This window comes from Lactuca serriola, chromosome 1 (genome assembly GCF_051521515.1).
Source record: "Lactuca serriola cultivar US96UC23 chromosome 1, Lser_US96UC23_V15, whole genome shotgun sequence".
In the NCBI taxonomy this organism is placed as follows: domain Eukaryota; kingdom Viridiplantae; phylum Streptophyta; class Magnoliopsida; order Asterales; family Asteraceae; genus Lactuca; species Lactuca serriola.
Window position 1 is genome coordinate 35,403,890 of NC_136408.1, and position 16,888 is coordinate 35,420,777.

Consider the following 16,888-nt stretch of genomic DNA (forward strand, 5'->3'; position numbering starts at 1 on the left):
ACCATTATTGTTTGATGGGGTGAATAACTTTTAAGAAAGTGCATCCTCACAGTTGAATAGTCGTTTGCTAATAGAAAAAAAAGGGATATGGTACTAGGGGTGTCAATTTATGACACGACACGACAAAAATACACGACACGAAACGAAATCAGGACGAAATCTAAATTCGAATTCGTTTTCGTGTCGTGTTCGTGTCAAGTTTAAAAAACACGATGTCGTGTCGTGTCGTGTTCGTGTTTACAAATCCACACGAAATTGACACGATTGAGCATGTGTTTGTCGTGTTTTTCGTTTTTGTCGTTTTTATCGTGTTATATATGAATAAATATGAATTAAATAAGATAATAGCTATGTAATATTATCTTTGTCGTGTCGTGTCGTGTTGTCGTTTTTCAATTGGTTCGTTTTCGTGTTAGTGAAAAAAAATACGATGTCGTGTTGTGTCGTGTTTGTGTACAAAATACTTTGTCGTGTCGTGTCGTGTCAGACAAAAACACGACACGACGACCCGATTTGACAGACCTATATGGTACTTAGTAATTGGTATCGGTGGGTATTAATTAAATGTACAATTTTAGGTATTGATGAGTATTAATTTGATATCGGGGAAGAAATAGAAAGATGAAAATGGAGTGGAGAAGCCGACAAAATAAAATGGTGGGGGTAACTAAGTATTATGTTTAATGGGGATTAAGTTACATAAATGGTCCATGAATATATAGTATTTTTCCTGTTTGGTTATGGATAAATTTGTCATTTTTGAAAAAGTAACACCTTTGTGGTTAAATTTAACGGTAAAAGGATCATCGCATTATCGACAAAACGTAAGGGATAAATTTTGTCTATTTTTTCTGAAGTTGAACTGGAAGTGACTATTTTCCCATGCCATAGGGACCATTTATGTAATTTTGTCTAAAATAAATGATTGAATTAGTAATAAAATGACAAGTTTACCCTCCTCGTGATCCGGTTATAACTTAAAGCAAGGCTAGGGTTTCAGCTCATCATAGCCGATTACTTTGCTCAACTCAGCTCACAACAGAGACCAGCAACCTGATCTCCCCTCTAGGTATGTAATCCTTAATCGATGATTTAGAGCTCGTCAGTAGTTGTTGTTCGATTTTGAATCTAGAGCAACTGCTGGTCAATTGAATTACTGTATGTGGTTATCTTATGCGCATTTTGTGACGAACCCTTTGAAGTTTATGAGGACAATGTTTCTAGGAAATTCACGCTCGAATAGTTGCTCGTCAGTTGCACTGTTGCAGTTTTGGTACACCGATGTGTGCGCTTGAATTGTAGTCGTTGTATTTTAATTCGAAAGAGATATTGCTAGATTAGAGTATTAGACTCTAAACGGATGAACATCGATGCACGCATAGTGAATTTTCCGATCACATGGAATAAATCAGATTATTGAAAGATATGTTCGGATTTGTAATTCATATATTTCACTTTATGTGCAGAAGAGATTAGACAACTATATAGCAATGGCGCCCACATTTTATGTTGGTTCGGAGGCTGGGCTCAAGAAGCTTGATGAATACCTATTGTCTCGCAGTTACATCACAGGGTAAGTTTCTTAACACTTTTTCTTTCAAATGGATTGATTCAATCCTTGTTTACATCATGCAGATTTAAAATAATGTTAATTTTCCTCAGGTATCAAGCTTCAAAGGATGATCTCACTGTCCATGCAGCTTTCACAAAACCCCCATCACCCCAGTATGTGAATGTATCTCGTTGGTTCACTCATATCGATGCCCTTTTGAGGATTTCGTATGTTCTTAAAACCTTTTATCTTTTTATTACCATTATCCCTTATCAACTACTTGTATTTGATGATTAATTTCCTTTTTCAGTGGTGTGTCTGCTGAAGGCAGTGGTGTTGTTGTTGAGGGATCCGCTTCTTTCCCAGAAGAAGCCATTGCAACTCCTCCTGTTGCTGATACAAAGGCATGTTTATCAACTTATTTATATAAAATATCAATTCTTTTTTGCATAATATGTGACATGAAATATATGAATTTCAGGCTGCAGCTGATGAAGATGAGGATAGTGACGTGGATCTTTTTGGTGAAGAGACTGAGGAGGAAAAGAAGGCTGCTGAAGAACGTGCAGCTGCAGTGAAAGCATCTGGGAAAAAGAAAGAATGTAAGGCTAATTTTGTCTTTTTCAATATTATGTTTCAAATGCAAAATTGACAGTGTTCTTGATTGCTTAATCAGCTGGGAAGTCTTCGGTGTTGTTGGATGTGAAGCCTTGGGATGATGAAACTGACATGCAAAAGCTTGAGGAAGCTGTTAGAAGTGTTCAAATGGAGGGCTTGCTATGGGGTGCATGTATGTTGAATCTTTTTCTTTTCTCTTAAAATCAACTTCTGCCATGTTTTTTAATTTCTGTAATTGGATAAATGATAAGTTTAAAAAAAATGTGTGAAAATGCAGCAAAGTTGGTGCCAGTTGGGTATGGTATTAAGAAGCTCCAGATTATGATGACAATTGTGGATGACCTGGTGTCTGTTGATACCATCATTGAAGAAAGGCTTACTGAGGAGCCCATTAATGAATATGTTCAGAGCTGTGATATTGTGGCCTTCAATAAGATCTGTAAGTTCATTCATGATAAAAAGAAATTAATTATTGTTATTATTATTATTATTATTATTTTTTGCTTATTGACGATGGAATTGGATGTGTTGTAATTGCAGAATTCCTGCTTGATTTGGTGGGACAGAAGAAAGATGCAGGAGGGATGGTTGTGTGGAGTTGTTATTTATGTAATTTGCAGTTGTGTTGATCATGAGGGATCCCTGTTAGTGGTTCTATCAGTGTTGACCTTTTGCTATATATAAATGGTTATGTTTGTGTTGATCTTTGATTGTCTCCTAACATCATATGCAAATCCATAACGAATATCACAACAAAATATAAATTGAAATCCTTTTAAAAACTGTAACATTTCCTAATTATATTTACGGCAGTCCAAAATTTGTTGCAAGATTCTTATAAAATAAGAAAGTAAATATTACTTGATTTTGCTAAGACATTTCCTTCCCAAATCAATTTCAAACCCTTTATATATTTTCTTCTGCTTGAAACTAGGCCTGTCGAAAAAACTCAAAACCTGTTCTACCCACCCGACCCGTTCTGAATTCGGGTAGAATGGGTCGGGTAGAACGGATAACGGGTATGAACATTCGGGTAATAGGTTAACCCGATAATAATATAGGTCGGGTTTTAGGTATGAATATTTATTTTCGGGTATACCCGAATACCCGAATTCGTTTTTTAAATAATATCAAATATACAATGCAGCCACGCACGCACATTTCAAATAAAACAAAACTTTTCGTTTCCTTCTTATGAACGACGGCTCGACAGCCGACGCAAACTTGCAAAGGGAATACGACGCTGAAGCTGAAGTCATGAACCATCATCACAATTCTTAGTTTCTCTCTATCGCACGTAATGGAATTAAAAAAGTACATAACATATTATAATGATTTGTATTGTTATTATAGATGTATTTGTTAACTGTATGGAGTATTTTTCTATCCAATTTTTTATTAAACCAACCAACATGTAAAAAAAATATCAATAAGTGTCATTTAAGAAATTTTCGGTTACACCCGATAATTACCCGACCCGACCTCAAACTCAAATACCCGAAACCCGAATTACAATATAGGTCGGATATCGGGTATTGTTTTCTTAAGAAAATACCCGTTCTACCCAAAACCCGAAAATTTTTACCCGTACGACACCCCTACTTGAAACTGAACAAAAAAAGGTATATATACATAATTAAGGGATAATTTTAACTTTTGATCACAATTGGCCACTAAACTTTTTTTTGTGATGTATTAACCCTTGAACTTGTTGAAGTGTGTAAATGTTACCTTTATGACCGATTTTAGCCGGTCATAAGAGTACATTGTAAACAATTTCAAATAATTCAAGAATAAATAAAACATGAAAAAAGTTCAATGACTAAATGTTAACAAACTTGAAAGTTTGTTACCATTTCAAGTCGTTATCTAATAAATAGTTCTAAATGTTATTAAGGATGAGCACAAGCGGGACATGGAGGTCACAAAAATGAGGATGTTGTAGTAATCGTGTGATATACCTTTATTGTATAAGGTATCAGAAACAACACTTAGAAATGAAATAGGAGAGACTTTAATCATAAAGAAATTGAAGAAAAAAAATATGGTGATTTCAGACATATATTTAGGACACAAGTGACGGTTTTCACTCCAAAAGGTGGAAAGTATCGTTGTAGATCGTGCGAGGAAGAGAGAATATATACTTAGAAAATAGGCGACGATTTTCACTCCTGAAGATGGAGACAGTCGTTGTGAAGATAATACGATGTTAGATTTAAATGAGGTTTTTCTCTTTACAAGGACATGATGTTTGATTAGAGAAAAAACTCATTTAAATATAACATCGTATTATCTTCACAACGACTGTCTCCATCTTCAGGAGTGAAAATAGTCGCCTATTTGCTAAGTATATGTTCTCTCTTCCTCGCACGATCTACAACGACCCTCTACATTCTGGAGTGAAAACCGTCGCATGTGTTCTAAATATATGTCTGAAACCACCATATTTTTTTTCCTTCAATTTCGTTATGATTGAAGTCGATCCTATTTCATTTTTAAGTATTGTTTTTGGTACCTTATACAATAAATGTATTATCACACGATTACTACAATGTTCTCACTTCTGTGACCTCCATATCCCGCTTGTGCTCATCCTTAATAACATTTAGAACCATTTATGGGATAATGACTTGAAAGAGTAACAAACTTTCAATTTTGTTTACATTTAGTCATTGAACTTTTTTCATGCTTCATTTACTCTTGAATTATTTGAAAATGTTCATATTTTACCCTTATGACCGGCTAAAAGCGGTCATAAGGGTAACATTTACACATTTCAACAAGTTCAAAGGTTAATACATCACGAAAAAAAGTTTAGTGAACAAATGTGATCAAAAACTAAAATACGTTACCTTCTCAAAGTCATTATCCCCATAATTAAATAAGAAAAAAGAAAATTTTGACAAAAGACAAAGTAAATTGTTAATAGTTATATTAGTAGAGTGAATACAATGTAGATTTAAAATTTATACATAACAAATGATTGAACAGATATGGTTTGGCGTCTATCATAACACATTTTAACAGTCACTTTGGCACCAATATTTAAGGTGTTTGATATTGGAGGAAACAGAAAAATTAGATAGTTGTTGGGAATACATGAAAGTGAAAAATGTCTACAAAAATTACATATTATATATAAAAGAATGGACTATCACATTGTTTTATCTAATAAACTAGTTTAAAAGTTTTGGTTTATACAAAATAATTTATGTTAACTGTGGTTCGGTACAACTAATAAACGAGTTTGAATAAGTGGTTTCAGTTTAACTTTCTATCTTATTGAAGTTTCATACCATTAACAATAAGCATTTTTTTATATGGAGTGCACAAAATAACTTTTTTTTAACTTACAACTTTATTGTCTTTTGATATGAAATAAACTTTTACTCAGAGACATAAAATAACTTTTTTTTAAGACAAATTATAATTTTTTTGATTCGACTTAATAGTAAATCCAAATATTTTTTCGCGTTATGATAACACAAACCTAATTCAAACACTTTTTTTTTTTTTTTTTAAATTGCGTTATGAAACCACATAAATAAATAAAACACTTTTATGTAAAATAAACATAACCTGTTATAAATCAGCACAAACACTCTAAGATTTATATAATGAAGTTGTGGATTTGTTGAATTAGGCTGATTAAATCAAGGCCTCAAAAGCAAAAAATATGATGGCAAAACACTGAGACATCTCATGTGATTCTCACATCCCTATCATTGAATCGGAAGTACGACTGCCTTCTCATAACTATTCCAAAAAAAAAAAAAAAAAAAAGTAAGTAAATCGCATTTAGCTTTATAATTTCATAACTGAACAATTGATAAAAATCTTCCAAAATCAAAGTACATCTCTTCAAGGTAAAAACAACACTCTTTCTATATAGTCTAGCATACCAAACTAGACTTCCAAAACTGATGCTGCACTTTACTTGGTCTTCTTTGCAGCCAATTGAGTCTCAGGCTGCAAGATTCACAATCCACAAACGATTAAAGAATTGATAACAGGAAGCTTCATTAGGATTATATCAATTAGATCAGTAACTAACCTCCTTCTTAACAGCTTCTTCCTTCTCTGACAAAGTCAGCTCAATATGACATGGAGAAGACATGTAAGCTGAAACAATATTTTCAATACGTCCAATGAGTTTGCAACATTATTTTTAAAATGCCAACAGAAAATAGTAGAAGAAGAAGACTCACGGTTGATTCTTCCATGAGCACGATATGTCCTACGCCTCTGTTTCTGTGCTTGATTCACCTGAATGTGGGAGATGTGAAGGGAATCCACATCCAATCCTTTCACCTATTAAACACAACGAAGAAGAATTTTCTTTTATTTTAATGGAATTACAATTTACAAGAAGAGGGAAGAACAGATAAACAGGTAGATGATTACTTCTGCGTTACTCTCAGCGTTCTTGAGCAAGTCGAGAATGAATTTTGCAGATTTAGCAGGCCAACGTCCTTGTCCATTTGAATGGCGATTTTTTGCCCGTGTGAATGGGATTGCTTGTTTGTGGACAAGAACATCCTCCAAGTATCTTTTAGCTTTGATCAATGGCAACTTACGAATAGCATGTGCAGTTTCTCTAGTGTTTTGTAAGTGAAAAGTTGAAACTATATCAGCAAAAGAAAAAGGAAACACAGTATCTCAAACAGTAACCATGGTATATATTAAAATCAGCGCACCTTAAAATGGCACCTGAGATCTGATCCCCTTGCTTTGCAAGCTGAAGAAGATCAACAACAAACACAAACATTAATCTAAACCCTAACAATCAAACAGCTAATCGGTACTAAAAAAACTAACAGAGAATCAAAAAACTGACATTTGGTAGGGTTGTCCGGTTCCTTTGAGTACTTAACCTGCGATCATGAATAAGAATGTTAACTTCAGTATCAACGCAGTGATTTTCATGGTAAAATTAACGGTGAAAACTGACCATCGCAGTAGCTCGTTCGCCGGTGCAAATGCCGCTGAATTGTGTGTGATTCGGAGTTCAAAGAGTCCAAATTGATGGTCTAGGGTTTCTGTTATAACAACCAATGGCAGTGGCCACTGGGGTTTTAATATGGGTTGGGCTTTTATTACGATATTTGTAATGAGACTGAGAGACTCTATAGTTTAAACTAAACCAGCATTGGTACGTGGGGATACGGGATTAGAGCCGGTAAAAATCGACATAGTTCATCTGTTCGATCCGAATGTAACCCAAAATTAACTGGGTTGAGGTTGACATTTTCAAACAATTTAAATTAAATGGGTCAATTTATTTAAACCCATTTAATTAAACAAATTGGATTAAATAAAAATTATCAACTCGTTTTCAACCCGTTAACCCATTTAATTTAAATATATATTTAATTCAATAATTATTTGAATATTATCAAGTATTAATATATTAATTATAATCTTGTATTATTATTTATGTTTTATAAAAAAGCGCAATCTTAATCTTATCATTTTGCTTAACGTCGACAATACTAACATCACTTTAAAATTAAACATTTTTAATGTTATATGAACAATTTATTTGTATTTGTGAATTAAGATTGTGCCTTTGTCATATTTTGAAATTTTATTTATGTTAAGAACTAATTTAAGTAGTGTAATCTTTAATTAATTAATTTATTTATTTGATTTTAAATGGGTTAACCCAAATTTAACCCATTTATTTAGTAGGCTGGGTCGGACCTACATAAACATGTCAACCCAGTGACAACCCATTTATCTAAAAGGTAGGGGTGGCAAATCGGGTCATCGTGTCGTGTTTTTGTCTAACACAACACGACACGACAAGATTTAATGTAACACGAACACGACACGACACGATCTCGGGTTTTTTTTAACTAACACGAAAACGAACCGATTAAAAAATGACAAACACGACACGACACGACAAAGATTACATGAAATAACAATTAATGTATTTAATTAATATTTATTCATACATAACACGAAAAACACGACAAAAAATGTTAAATCGTGTCAATTTCGTGTCAAATTTTGAAGACGAACACGACACGACGTCGTGTTTTTTTGCACTTGACACGAACATGAATTCGAATTTCAATTTCGTTTCGTGTCGTGTATTTTTGTCGTGTCGTGTCATCAATTGCCACCCCTACTAAAAGGTTGTGTTGGGTTGGAATATCAACCAATTTAAATAAACAGGTTGGGTAGGGTTGAAATCCTCGACCCAATTAATAAATGGATTGAATTCAAACCCAAATCGGATCGACCGATTGCCAGCTATACTCAGGATAAAATCGACAATTTGGATGTGAGCAAAATCGGTATTGGGTCGAGACATGTTTGGTCTCAAACCATATTTTTGCGGGGTTTTCGGGATCTGTTTTGGTGTAGACCATTCTTTCCTACATTTAAAAGACTTGGACCACATAAAAATATTTAAGTTAAAAATTACTAAGGTTTTAGTGTTGGTTTAGTTCATTATTTTTATGATCTTGTTTCATAACATTATTATAACTTATAATATTTTATTAATATAAAAGCATACAAACTGTTTCAAAACATTACATAAGTTGTAACACATAGACATATCATTGAAAGGAAGTGAATATACAAACATGTATAAAAATCTAGTATCCTGGAATGAAAGGACATGAAAGAGAGAAAATGTTTGGAAACGATAAGGTATTTATAAGACCAATTATTATAAAAGAATTAAAAAAATGACTTGTGTAAACGGTTCAAGACTAAAACACGACCGACGGATCAAGACCGAACGAAAACCATTATAAACTTGAAATACGGGGCCGACCCAAGATAGTATGTCTAGACTGTACTTATATTACTCGGTCATATACCCGTCCTGTCCTTTTGCTCACTTATATTGGAGCCTAACCAAAAATTTTGAAAAATAAATGTATTTATCAATCTAAAAGTCGCCTTTTATATTAATATTTCTCAAATTGGTTAAAACCATGTGTAGGTCCTTTTGTGTAATCATATTATAGAATGGAGGATGATAGTTGGATACAAGCACATAAACAAAGTTGTATTGTTGCCTTGTTGGGAGATAAACAAAGTTAGACAATATACAAGAACTTTTTATGGATCGGTTATATGACTATATGTTCATGTTTATATAATTTCATCATTTAGATGGTTAGCTTTGATTAGAAATCATACTTTAAAGTTTAAACTAATCAATTCTTCAATTTTAGGTTGAACACCTTGAAATTAGGTCTTAAATCTTTGATTAAAGATTTTCCAAAATTAACTTTTTTTAGTTAACGATAAGTCAAGATAAATTGGTTGAGCTAACAAGTAAATGTTGTTTATTCTATAACACTCACAGTTTATTCGATGCATAAATAAGAATCTTATGATATAATATGTATAAAAATCGATGAGCAAGCAGCACAACCAAAATTTTAACAACCCCCCCCCCCCCCCCAAAAAAAAAAAAATAATAATAATAAAGATCCGCCCCTAATATTATCGTCCCATTATTAAAACCACATCACCGTCACATCTCGTTGTCTAACACCACATACAACTATTACCCTTTACTTTAAGTCTATCGGTATTTCCATATAAAACCACTAGGTGAAAACCTGTGGGACCCACGAGTGTTAAAGTTAAATAGAATTTAAAATTTAATTATGTAATAAATAATATATCATTAAGTTAGAAAACTTATATAGTATTTTGAAATAACTTTTTTATTTGTAAGTATTTAATTACACAAAAAATTGTAACTATTTAACTACAAATGAAGATTAATAAAACCTTGCTTTTTACTGCTTGTTAATCGTTCATGGTGATTGCACGTTATATTAATAGAAATTGTTGTTGTTTTCATCTGTTTTTTTGAAAACTTTACATTGATTTACTGTGTCATGTGTTTATTTTTTAGGCTTACTAACTATAACATTGAAAGCCGTTCAATGCTACTGTTTTTGTTAGGATATGTTCTCTATTTTTAGTAAATTTGTAAACTTTGAGAATTTAATCACAAATTTAAATCCACATATTTTATAAAAGATATTGCTTTATATAATGCAACATAATTTTAAATAACTACCAAAAAAATCCAAAACAACATCGAAATTGATTTGATACAAAACAAACTATATATGTATCTAATGAAATTAAACTAAAAAAAATGCAATAAATAATTATAAATAAATAAATTATTATGATGGAAGAAATGTGCTTTAGTAAAAATGAGTAAAAGATGCTACAAAGAAGTTGCTTATAAATTACGAAAAACTTCCTTATAAACAACATTGGAAGTTTTATTGGTGAGTCTACCATCTTTATCTAAAATTAATAATTTCAATCACTCTCTGTTTTGTACTCTAGATAATGCAACATACAATTGCCCATGTGAAAAAACCGGATCTTTGAGAAAAAACCAACCTTCGATAACGATTGTCCTTGACTCTTATTAATAGTCATTGCAAAACATACCGCCAAAGGAAACTGTCTTCTTGTGAATTTGAAAGGAATTTTTTTTCTGATGGAGTTAAAGACATTCTTGGAATAAAAGTCTGGTTTCCAATATTATTTCCAGACATTATACGTGCCTCGATAACACGTTTGCCCAATGATATAACCTGTAGTCTAGTGCCATTACATAAGCCGTTTTTTTGATCAATATTTCTCAGTAACATTACTGGAACACTAATTTTTAAAACTAACTTATGATTTGGTAGACCGGATACTTTAAGACCATTTAATACATCAGTCGAGTATAAATTTGCATCAAACTGATCATGGACAAATTCGGACTGACATAGGCTATCTGAACTTAAATATTCAACCTCATCTCCCGAAAACTTCTTAAACAAACGATCGTTTATTTCCTGAACAACTTCATTCTTTGGAGCAAGTATAGCTCTTTCTTGGAAATAATTTGTACTGCTATACTTCTCCAAAATTGAAGGATATACAAACTCAATTAATGAACCTATAGGATCATCTGGATCATTAATGAGAATATCATTCGGAATATCGATAATCGTTTCACCATCGTTCAGACCACCGATTTTGCATTCTCCTATATCCAATAACCAATTTGCAAAATCTCTTATTTTTTCTATATCAGGTTGATCCGTTCCAACAGTTAGCCTCATGTTTTTTGTTAATCTATACACTTTGCAGTGTTGCCATAAATATGAAGAACTCAAAGAAGCATTAACAATATTCTGTCTGCTGCCACCCGGAATAACAGGTAGAATCTGTCTGAAATCTCCTCCAAAAACTATAACTTTCCCTCCAAAAGGAATATTTGAGATGCTAGAATTTCCACACCTTAATACATCTTTCAAAGTTCGATCTAAAGCTTCAAATGCATGCTTATGGATCATAGGTGCTTCATCCCAAATTATCAAAGAGGTTTTTCTTAATAAGTTAGCCAAGTCACCATCTGGATTTATTTTACAAAAAGAATCATCTGTAAGCTCAAATGGAAGTATAAATCGAGAGTGTGTTGTTCTACCACCGGGCAACAATAACGAAGCAATACCGCTTGAAGCAACATTTAAAACAATATTACCGTCTGATCTAATTGCTGCAGATATTGTCTTCCATAGAAAAGTTTTACCCGTTCCACCATAACCATAAACGAAGAAAACACCTCCTTTATTTTCTTTAACAGCACTCATGATGTTAAGGAAAATATTACGTTGCTCATTTGTTAATGCAAGAAACATATGATCAAACTCATTCTTCATAATGGGAATGTCGTAATCTAGCTCCTCAATGATAAGTCGATTGTTCGAAGAAGAAACTGATTCAACATCTGGGTAAGGCATCTTTGTGAAATTTTTGAGAGTGGAGTTGTTTCGAAGTAAAATTTGTTCTATTTCAAACAAAGTTAAGTTCTTAACTTCATCTTCACCGAGTGATAAGTCTGCACCATAAATTTTAAATTAATTATAAAATATAAAATACAATATTTAATAATATTAATAATAATTTTTTAACGGTTGTTGATAAGAAAAATAAAATATTTTAAATATAAATGAAGAAAATAAATTAAATACCTGGAGACTTCAACTTTTGTCGTTGGTTATATAGAATTCCATCCGACAAACATTTCCATGTATTTTCCCAAACAACCTCTGGTTTAGACATACTATCACACATCAACAATGTGGAAAATAAGAAGCGTAGATAAAAACCAGATCCATAATGACTTGCTTCTTTAATTGCATCGATGTATTCTTTGTCATCATCTAATAGCCCGAGTGCATAACAAGTATCTCTAAAAGAAGAATATGTTTAACCATTTACCGTGCGAATTTCATCAAATGATGTCGGACCTTTAACTTTATTTAAAAGAATCCTTAAAAAATAAGCTTCACCAAGATTAGGTGAAACCGAATGAATTCGACCAATGGATTTTCCTACTTTCCTTCTCTTCCAATACCTATCATTTAATACCCAAACAAACTTTGTAGGAAATTCAACATATGTAAGTTCTCGTGCTTCACTATTAATTGCATTACATTCCATCCAAGCTGTGAACTTTGAAGCAGCAACATAAGGTTTGTCCAGAACATCGTCGATATCATCGTCTTCGCCATATACAATTTGTTGTTGATTAGGAAGATGAAAAGGTAGTCTAACCACAGAAGGATACCTGCAATGAACATCATATGAAAAAATTCTCCATGATGCTTCACATGCAGATAAATATCTACAATCGTAATATTCAGCTATTTCATCGACAGTATCATTATTTTCACATTCATTGTTTGTTGGTACAACAACAACTGTAGCTCTATCAGGACCCTTGTTTGTGTATTTTAAGAGATACTTTATATAAGATCCCTGGTTGCACCATTCAACGTTAATATGTGTCTGATATCTTTTTAATAGGTATTTGTTGTATGGAACAACATTTCTATTATCCAACTTGACACCTGATTTTTCTACAAAATGACCATCGTTTCTTCTCCTATATAACGGAAAACCATTTTCATCAACAGACGAATGATGACAAAATTGTTTGGGAAAGTTTTTAGAGCACTTTTTATCCACCATGCATGGACAGTTGATATTTTCAGCTCCACATGGACCATGAATCATGAACTCATTGACAAGTGAATACAATTCAGGCTCTTCAATTTTGTCTGGTATCTCGGCAGAAATTATTGGATCGATTAATTCAACAGTGGGTAACTTGTAGTCAGAATACATAAATAAGCATATATGACTATGCGGCAAACCTCTTTTTTGAAATTCAATGGTATAAACATCTGCATAATATTTGGCAAAAAAATAAAACAAAATATGATTAGACAAAAAAAACATATAAAAAAATATACTATAATAAGAGTAATGTTTTATCAATAATGAAAAAATATAAATTTACTTACATGCTTGAACTTTGCCAAAAATTTTATTCTCCCTTAAGTCTTTAATAAATGCATCGAGCTTGATCTTGAACAACCTACATAATATATCAGGCCTGTCTTCTGGTTGAAGTGAAGTATCCTTAAGAAACCTTTTAATCTCTGGCATTTGGGATTACACGTAAATGTTATGAAAAAATCCGGATATCCAAACCATTTACATAGTGACATGGCATCCAAATAGTTTTGCAACATATAGCGTGCACCACCGGTAAAGGATGAAGGTAATATGACACGTTGGCCGACATTTGAGACTTTAGTGGATCCTTGAGCTTTTTGCTTACGTAAATTCTCGTAAGACTCGCATCTAAGAACATGTTGTTGCCTACGTATGTAATGCAATCTCTTAGTTTCAATCATAGTATAGGCATCTACCAGAAACTGTTGAAACAATCTTTTTGAATTAAGAATGAGCGAGAACGAATGATCTCTATCTTGAATTCTAAAAGCGAAATATTCTCTCATTGTACATTTCGCCCGCTTACTGTTGGTCGTAAATGACAAACCTCTATGAAGAATGTCAACACTGTAACCATCATCTCCATATGGAAACAACAATGGATATTGAAGAGGAAGGTATGAAGGATGCAATTCACTGATACGTTGTAGAAATCCAGTTTTTGTTTCAACAACAATATCTCTCTTTTCAATTGAATCACAAATGTCACCGACAGTTAAAGCGGCAACCTCAGAAGCAGTCGGTAGGTTATATGTTCTTCCATCTCGTTCCCTTCTCCCGATAAGTCGTAGCTTCATATCAACTTGAGGATTTTTCTGAAAGGTATCTCTTACCATCCTATAAGATCTAACCAACACATTATTTGAATCCAACATCACCTTAATATCTTGAATAATATCACTATCAATTGTCGTTGATTGATCTTTTTCTCCACTAAAATAAATGAAATTATACATAACGTTAGTAATATATATATATATATATATATATATATATATATATATATATATATATATAATGAATAAGAAGGCTGAAAAAAATACCCAAAGCATCTTTGTCTATTTGAAATTTCGTTCTCAGTATCATAAATGTATAACTGAGAGAATTTTAGTAACGATCCTTTGCTGGTAAAAGACTTCCAATACTATGATAATTTTGACCACCCAGTCTGAAAATGTAAGGAGCGTTTCCTCTATTGATTGAAGAATCAATTTTACCACCCATCGATGTAAAAGAAAACATTGAATTGTAACGTCTAATGTTTTTCATGAATTGTTTGCTTTTAGAATCCATATTTCGAAACATTCTTTCATAACCGGGGGGGGGGGGGGGGGTGCTTTCTTTAAATCTGGAAGTTGCATTTTGTCGTAACCACAACATAAAGAATAATCTGTGTTCCCTTTTTCTTTACCTCTGATGGATTCATTGCTCCATAACTTTGCATGACATGTTTGATATATAACATTTTGATCACCGTGATCCAAATATTCTATAAAATAAAAAGTGTATAAAAAAATATCAGTGAAATTTATAAGTATATACAACCAATTATTTGAAATGTAATAAAAAATGAAAATGGATATTATTTTTTTATTACCATTTGAAATACCAAGTATCAGGTTTTCATTTATGAGTTGATCAATATTTTCTACATTTTCAGTCAAATCAATCAACAGCATAGGTGATAAATGTGTCGTCTTCCTTTTTAATTTATGACATCCTGAATTTAACTTGATTGATGATGAAGAAGCACTTATTGTAGATGCATTTTTCGATGTCATATCATTTGAAAGTACATAGTACTGTCTTTTGTCTGGTAACTTGGAAGTGACATATTTATCGAAACCGATGTTATCTGAACAAAATAAATAAAATAAGTATATATATATATCCTCCGGATTATAAAGAAAAGTAATAATAGTATATTTTGAAAACAATACATTATTACCATTTGTAATGTTTGATAACGGATTTCTAACATTTGTAATGTTAGATAACGGAGTTCTAACATCTGTAAAGGAATGAGAGTATTGTACGGTTGTATTTTGGATTCTTGGCGAATTAAATGAATTGACATTTTCAGTTTGAGGAACAATGTTGCTTGACAAATCTTCAAAGAACAACAACTTATGAAAACTGAACACATATATGTATAAAACAAAGTAGTTTTTGCAATCATATAATATTCCAGGATAATAAAAAAATATGAGAAAACATTTATTCTATATAAATGAAAAATAAACATAAAACATGGAATGAAATAATAATATGGTTATAAATAATTATATATTTTAAGAGATGCGGTACTGATGTACTTGGAACGTTGGATGTTGTATTCATTATCTTCGATCTTTTATTTTTCAAATATATTTTTCTTTGTCTTCTTTTCTCTCTGGCTTGCAAATGGTACATGTTATTGATGTTTTCTGCATAAGAGATAATATGACAGTATATGAAATGCATAATTACGTAAATAATATGTTTATATAATAATATTGAATAAAAAACGTACCTTTGTAAGCATGGGTCACCAATTTTGAAGCATATTGAGTTGAAGCGGACGAAGAATTTGACAATTTATCTATTTTTTATGTTAAAAAATGTGTATGTTATTAAAATAAATATTATGTGAATTAAAAAATAAAAAATAATAAAAATAAAATTTCCATAAGAAAAAAGTTACCTTTGTAAATTGAAGTTTTAACAACTGTAGGTGTTGAGGCTAGATTTGTTGATGTAGTACCCAAATTAATATTTTTTGTATTATCTAAATAGAAACTATTTAGTTTTATAGTCTTTTTAGAAGAATGTGAATGCATTGTATGTCTGCAATCTTAACAGTTAAAATAAATAAAATTAGTTTTTAAATTAATATGCTTAACAGATAACAATTAAGTAGTTAAAATAAAAATTATCTAGTGAACAAAGAGGTAAAAAGTCAATTTGTAGTCAATATTAAGTATTCTTGTTAAGTAGTAGGAAACACAATACAATTTAATTGTGTCCTTTGTTTGAAATGGTTTATTAAAATGTATATATAAATTATAAAATAATGTATTAATGTGTTATTTATTTATTAAAAAAAGGTCAATTAAATAGATTGTATTTAATAACTATAGAATTTAATAGTAACATAAGGGCAGTTATGGTATTTCAGTTACATATTGTGAGCGGGAAAAGAGCTTGGAGATGTGTTAGCCAATTGTCACGTGGTAATTTTATACTTATTTATTTTTGTATGTTTTCATTCAACTACAAAAAATTATGATTACAATAATCAAACAAAATGTATTTCAAATTTCAACTACACATAGTAATATGGATCGAAGTTGGATCCAAATAATATTCGATACCCAC

General features: G+C 31.7%; 3 protein-coding genes across 4 annotated transcripts; 1 reads left to right on the top strand and 2 right to left on the bottom strand.

The window, feature by feature from the left end:
- The first annotated feature begins 965 nt into the window (after positions 1–965).
- On the top strand, positions 966–2,875 carry LOC145082867 (elongation factor 1-delta 1-like). Its single transcript, XM_079023342.1, has 8 exons — positions 966–1,069; positions 1,467–1,573; positions 1,663–1,779; positions 1,863–1,956; positions 2,034–2,154; positions 2,229–2,342; positions 2,448–2,609; positions 2,711–2,875. Coding segments are annotated over exons 2-8 (693 nt in total). The 5' UTR covers positions 966–1,069; positions 1,467–1,490; the 3' UTR covers positions 2,713–2,875.
- A 2,904-nt stretch (positions 2,876–5,779) lies between these two features.
- Positions 5,780–7,259, bottom strand: LOC145082884 (large ribosomal subunit protein uL22y-like). Of its 2 annotated transcripts, XM_079023344.1 has the most exons (8): positions 7,122–7,259; positions 7,008–7,044; positions 6,868–6,908; positions 6,575–6,775; positions 6,379–6,481; positions 6,225–6,292; positions 6,073–6,139; positions 5,780–5,926 (listed from the first exon to the last, which is right to left on the bottom strand). In XM_079023344.1, the coding sequence occupies exons 1-7, from the start codon at positions 7,122–7,124 to the stop codon at positions 6,104–6,106; spliced, it is 489 nt and encodes a 162-aa protein (XP_078879470.1). In that variant the 5' UTR covers positions 7,125–7,259; the 3' UTR covers positions 5,780–5,926; positions 6,073–6,103. The 2 variants fall into 2 exon arrangements, with proteins under 2 accessions (XP_078879470.1, XP_078879469.1); XM_079023343.1 differs by lacking the exon at positions 5,780–5,926 and having other exon boundaries at positions 5,955–6,139.
- A 3,346-nt stretch (positions 7,260–10,605) lies between these two features.
- On the bottom strand, positions 10,606–16,350 carry LOC145053595 (uncharacterized). The gene is made up of 10 exons (XM_079001666.1): positions 16,215–16,350; positions 16,044–16,112; positions 15,942–15,957; positions 15,480–15,667; positions 15,129–15,386; positions 14,891–15,020; positions 13,734–14,464; positions 12,585–13,416; positions 12,199–12,419; positions 10,606–12,065 (listed from the first exon to the last, which is right to left on the bottom strand). Exons 1-10 carry the CDS (start codon positions 16,348–16,350, stop codon positions 10,606–10,608), a joined length of 4,041 nt encoding a protein of 1,346 aa, XP_078857792.1.
- Positions 16,351–16,888: the final 538 nt, after the last annotated feature.

What these genes read in the sequence shown, in the direction of transcription:
- LOC145082867 (XM_079023342.1), top strand. Translation starts at nt 1,491, where the DNA reads ATGGCGCCCACATTTTATGTTGGTTCGGAGGCTGGGCTCAAGAAGCTT. An exon ending in CTCCTGTTGCTGATACAAAG is followed by an intron (nt 1,957 to 2,033) that starts GCATGTTTATCA and finishes TATGAATTTCAG; the next exon opens with GCTGCAGCTGATGAAGATGA. An exon ending in GGGCTTGCTATGGGGTGCAT is followed by an intron (nt 2,343 to 2,447) that starts GTATGTTGAATC and finishes GTGAAAATGCAG; the next exon opens with CAAAGTTGGTGCCAGTTGGG.
- LOC145053595 (XM_079001666.1), bottom strand. Translation starts at nt 16,350, where the DNA reads ATGCATTCACATTCTTCTAAAAAGACTATAAAACTAAATAGTTTCTAT. An exon ending in TTTGGATGCCATGTCACTAT is followed by an intron (nt 13,417 to 13,733) that starts GTAAATGGTTTG and finishes AATATTATGCAG; the next exon opens with ATGTTTATACCATTGAATTT. An exon ending in ACAAAAGTTGAAGTCTCCAG is followed by an intron (nt 12,066 to 12,198) that starts GTATTTAATTTA and finishes TTTATGGTGCAG; the next exon opens with ACTTATCACTCGGTGAAGAT.
- LOC145082884 (XM_079023344.1), bottom strand. An exon ending in ACCGGACAACCCTACCAAAT is followed by an intron (nt 6,909 to 7,007) that starts GTCAGTTTTTTG and finishes GATCTTCTTCAG; the next exon opens with CTTGCAAAGCAAGGGGATCA. An exon ending in AAGAAGCTGTTAAGAAGGAG is followed by an intron (nt 6,140 to 6,224) that starts GTTAGTTACTGA and finishes TGAATCTTGCAG; the next exon opens with CCTGAGACTCAATTGGCTGC.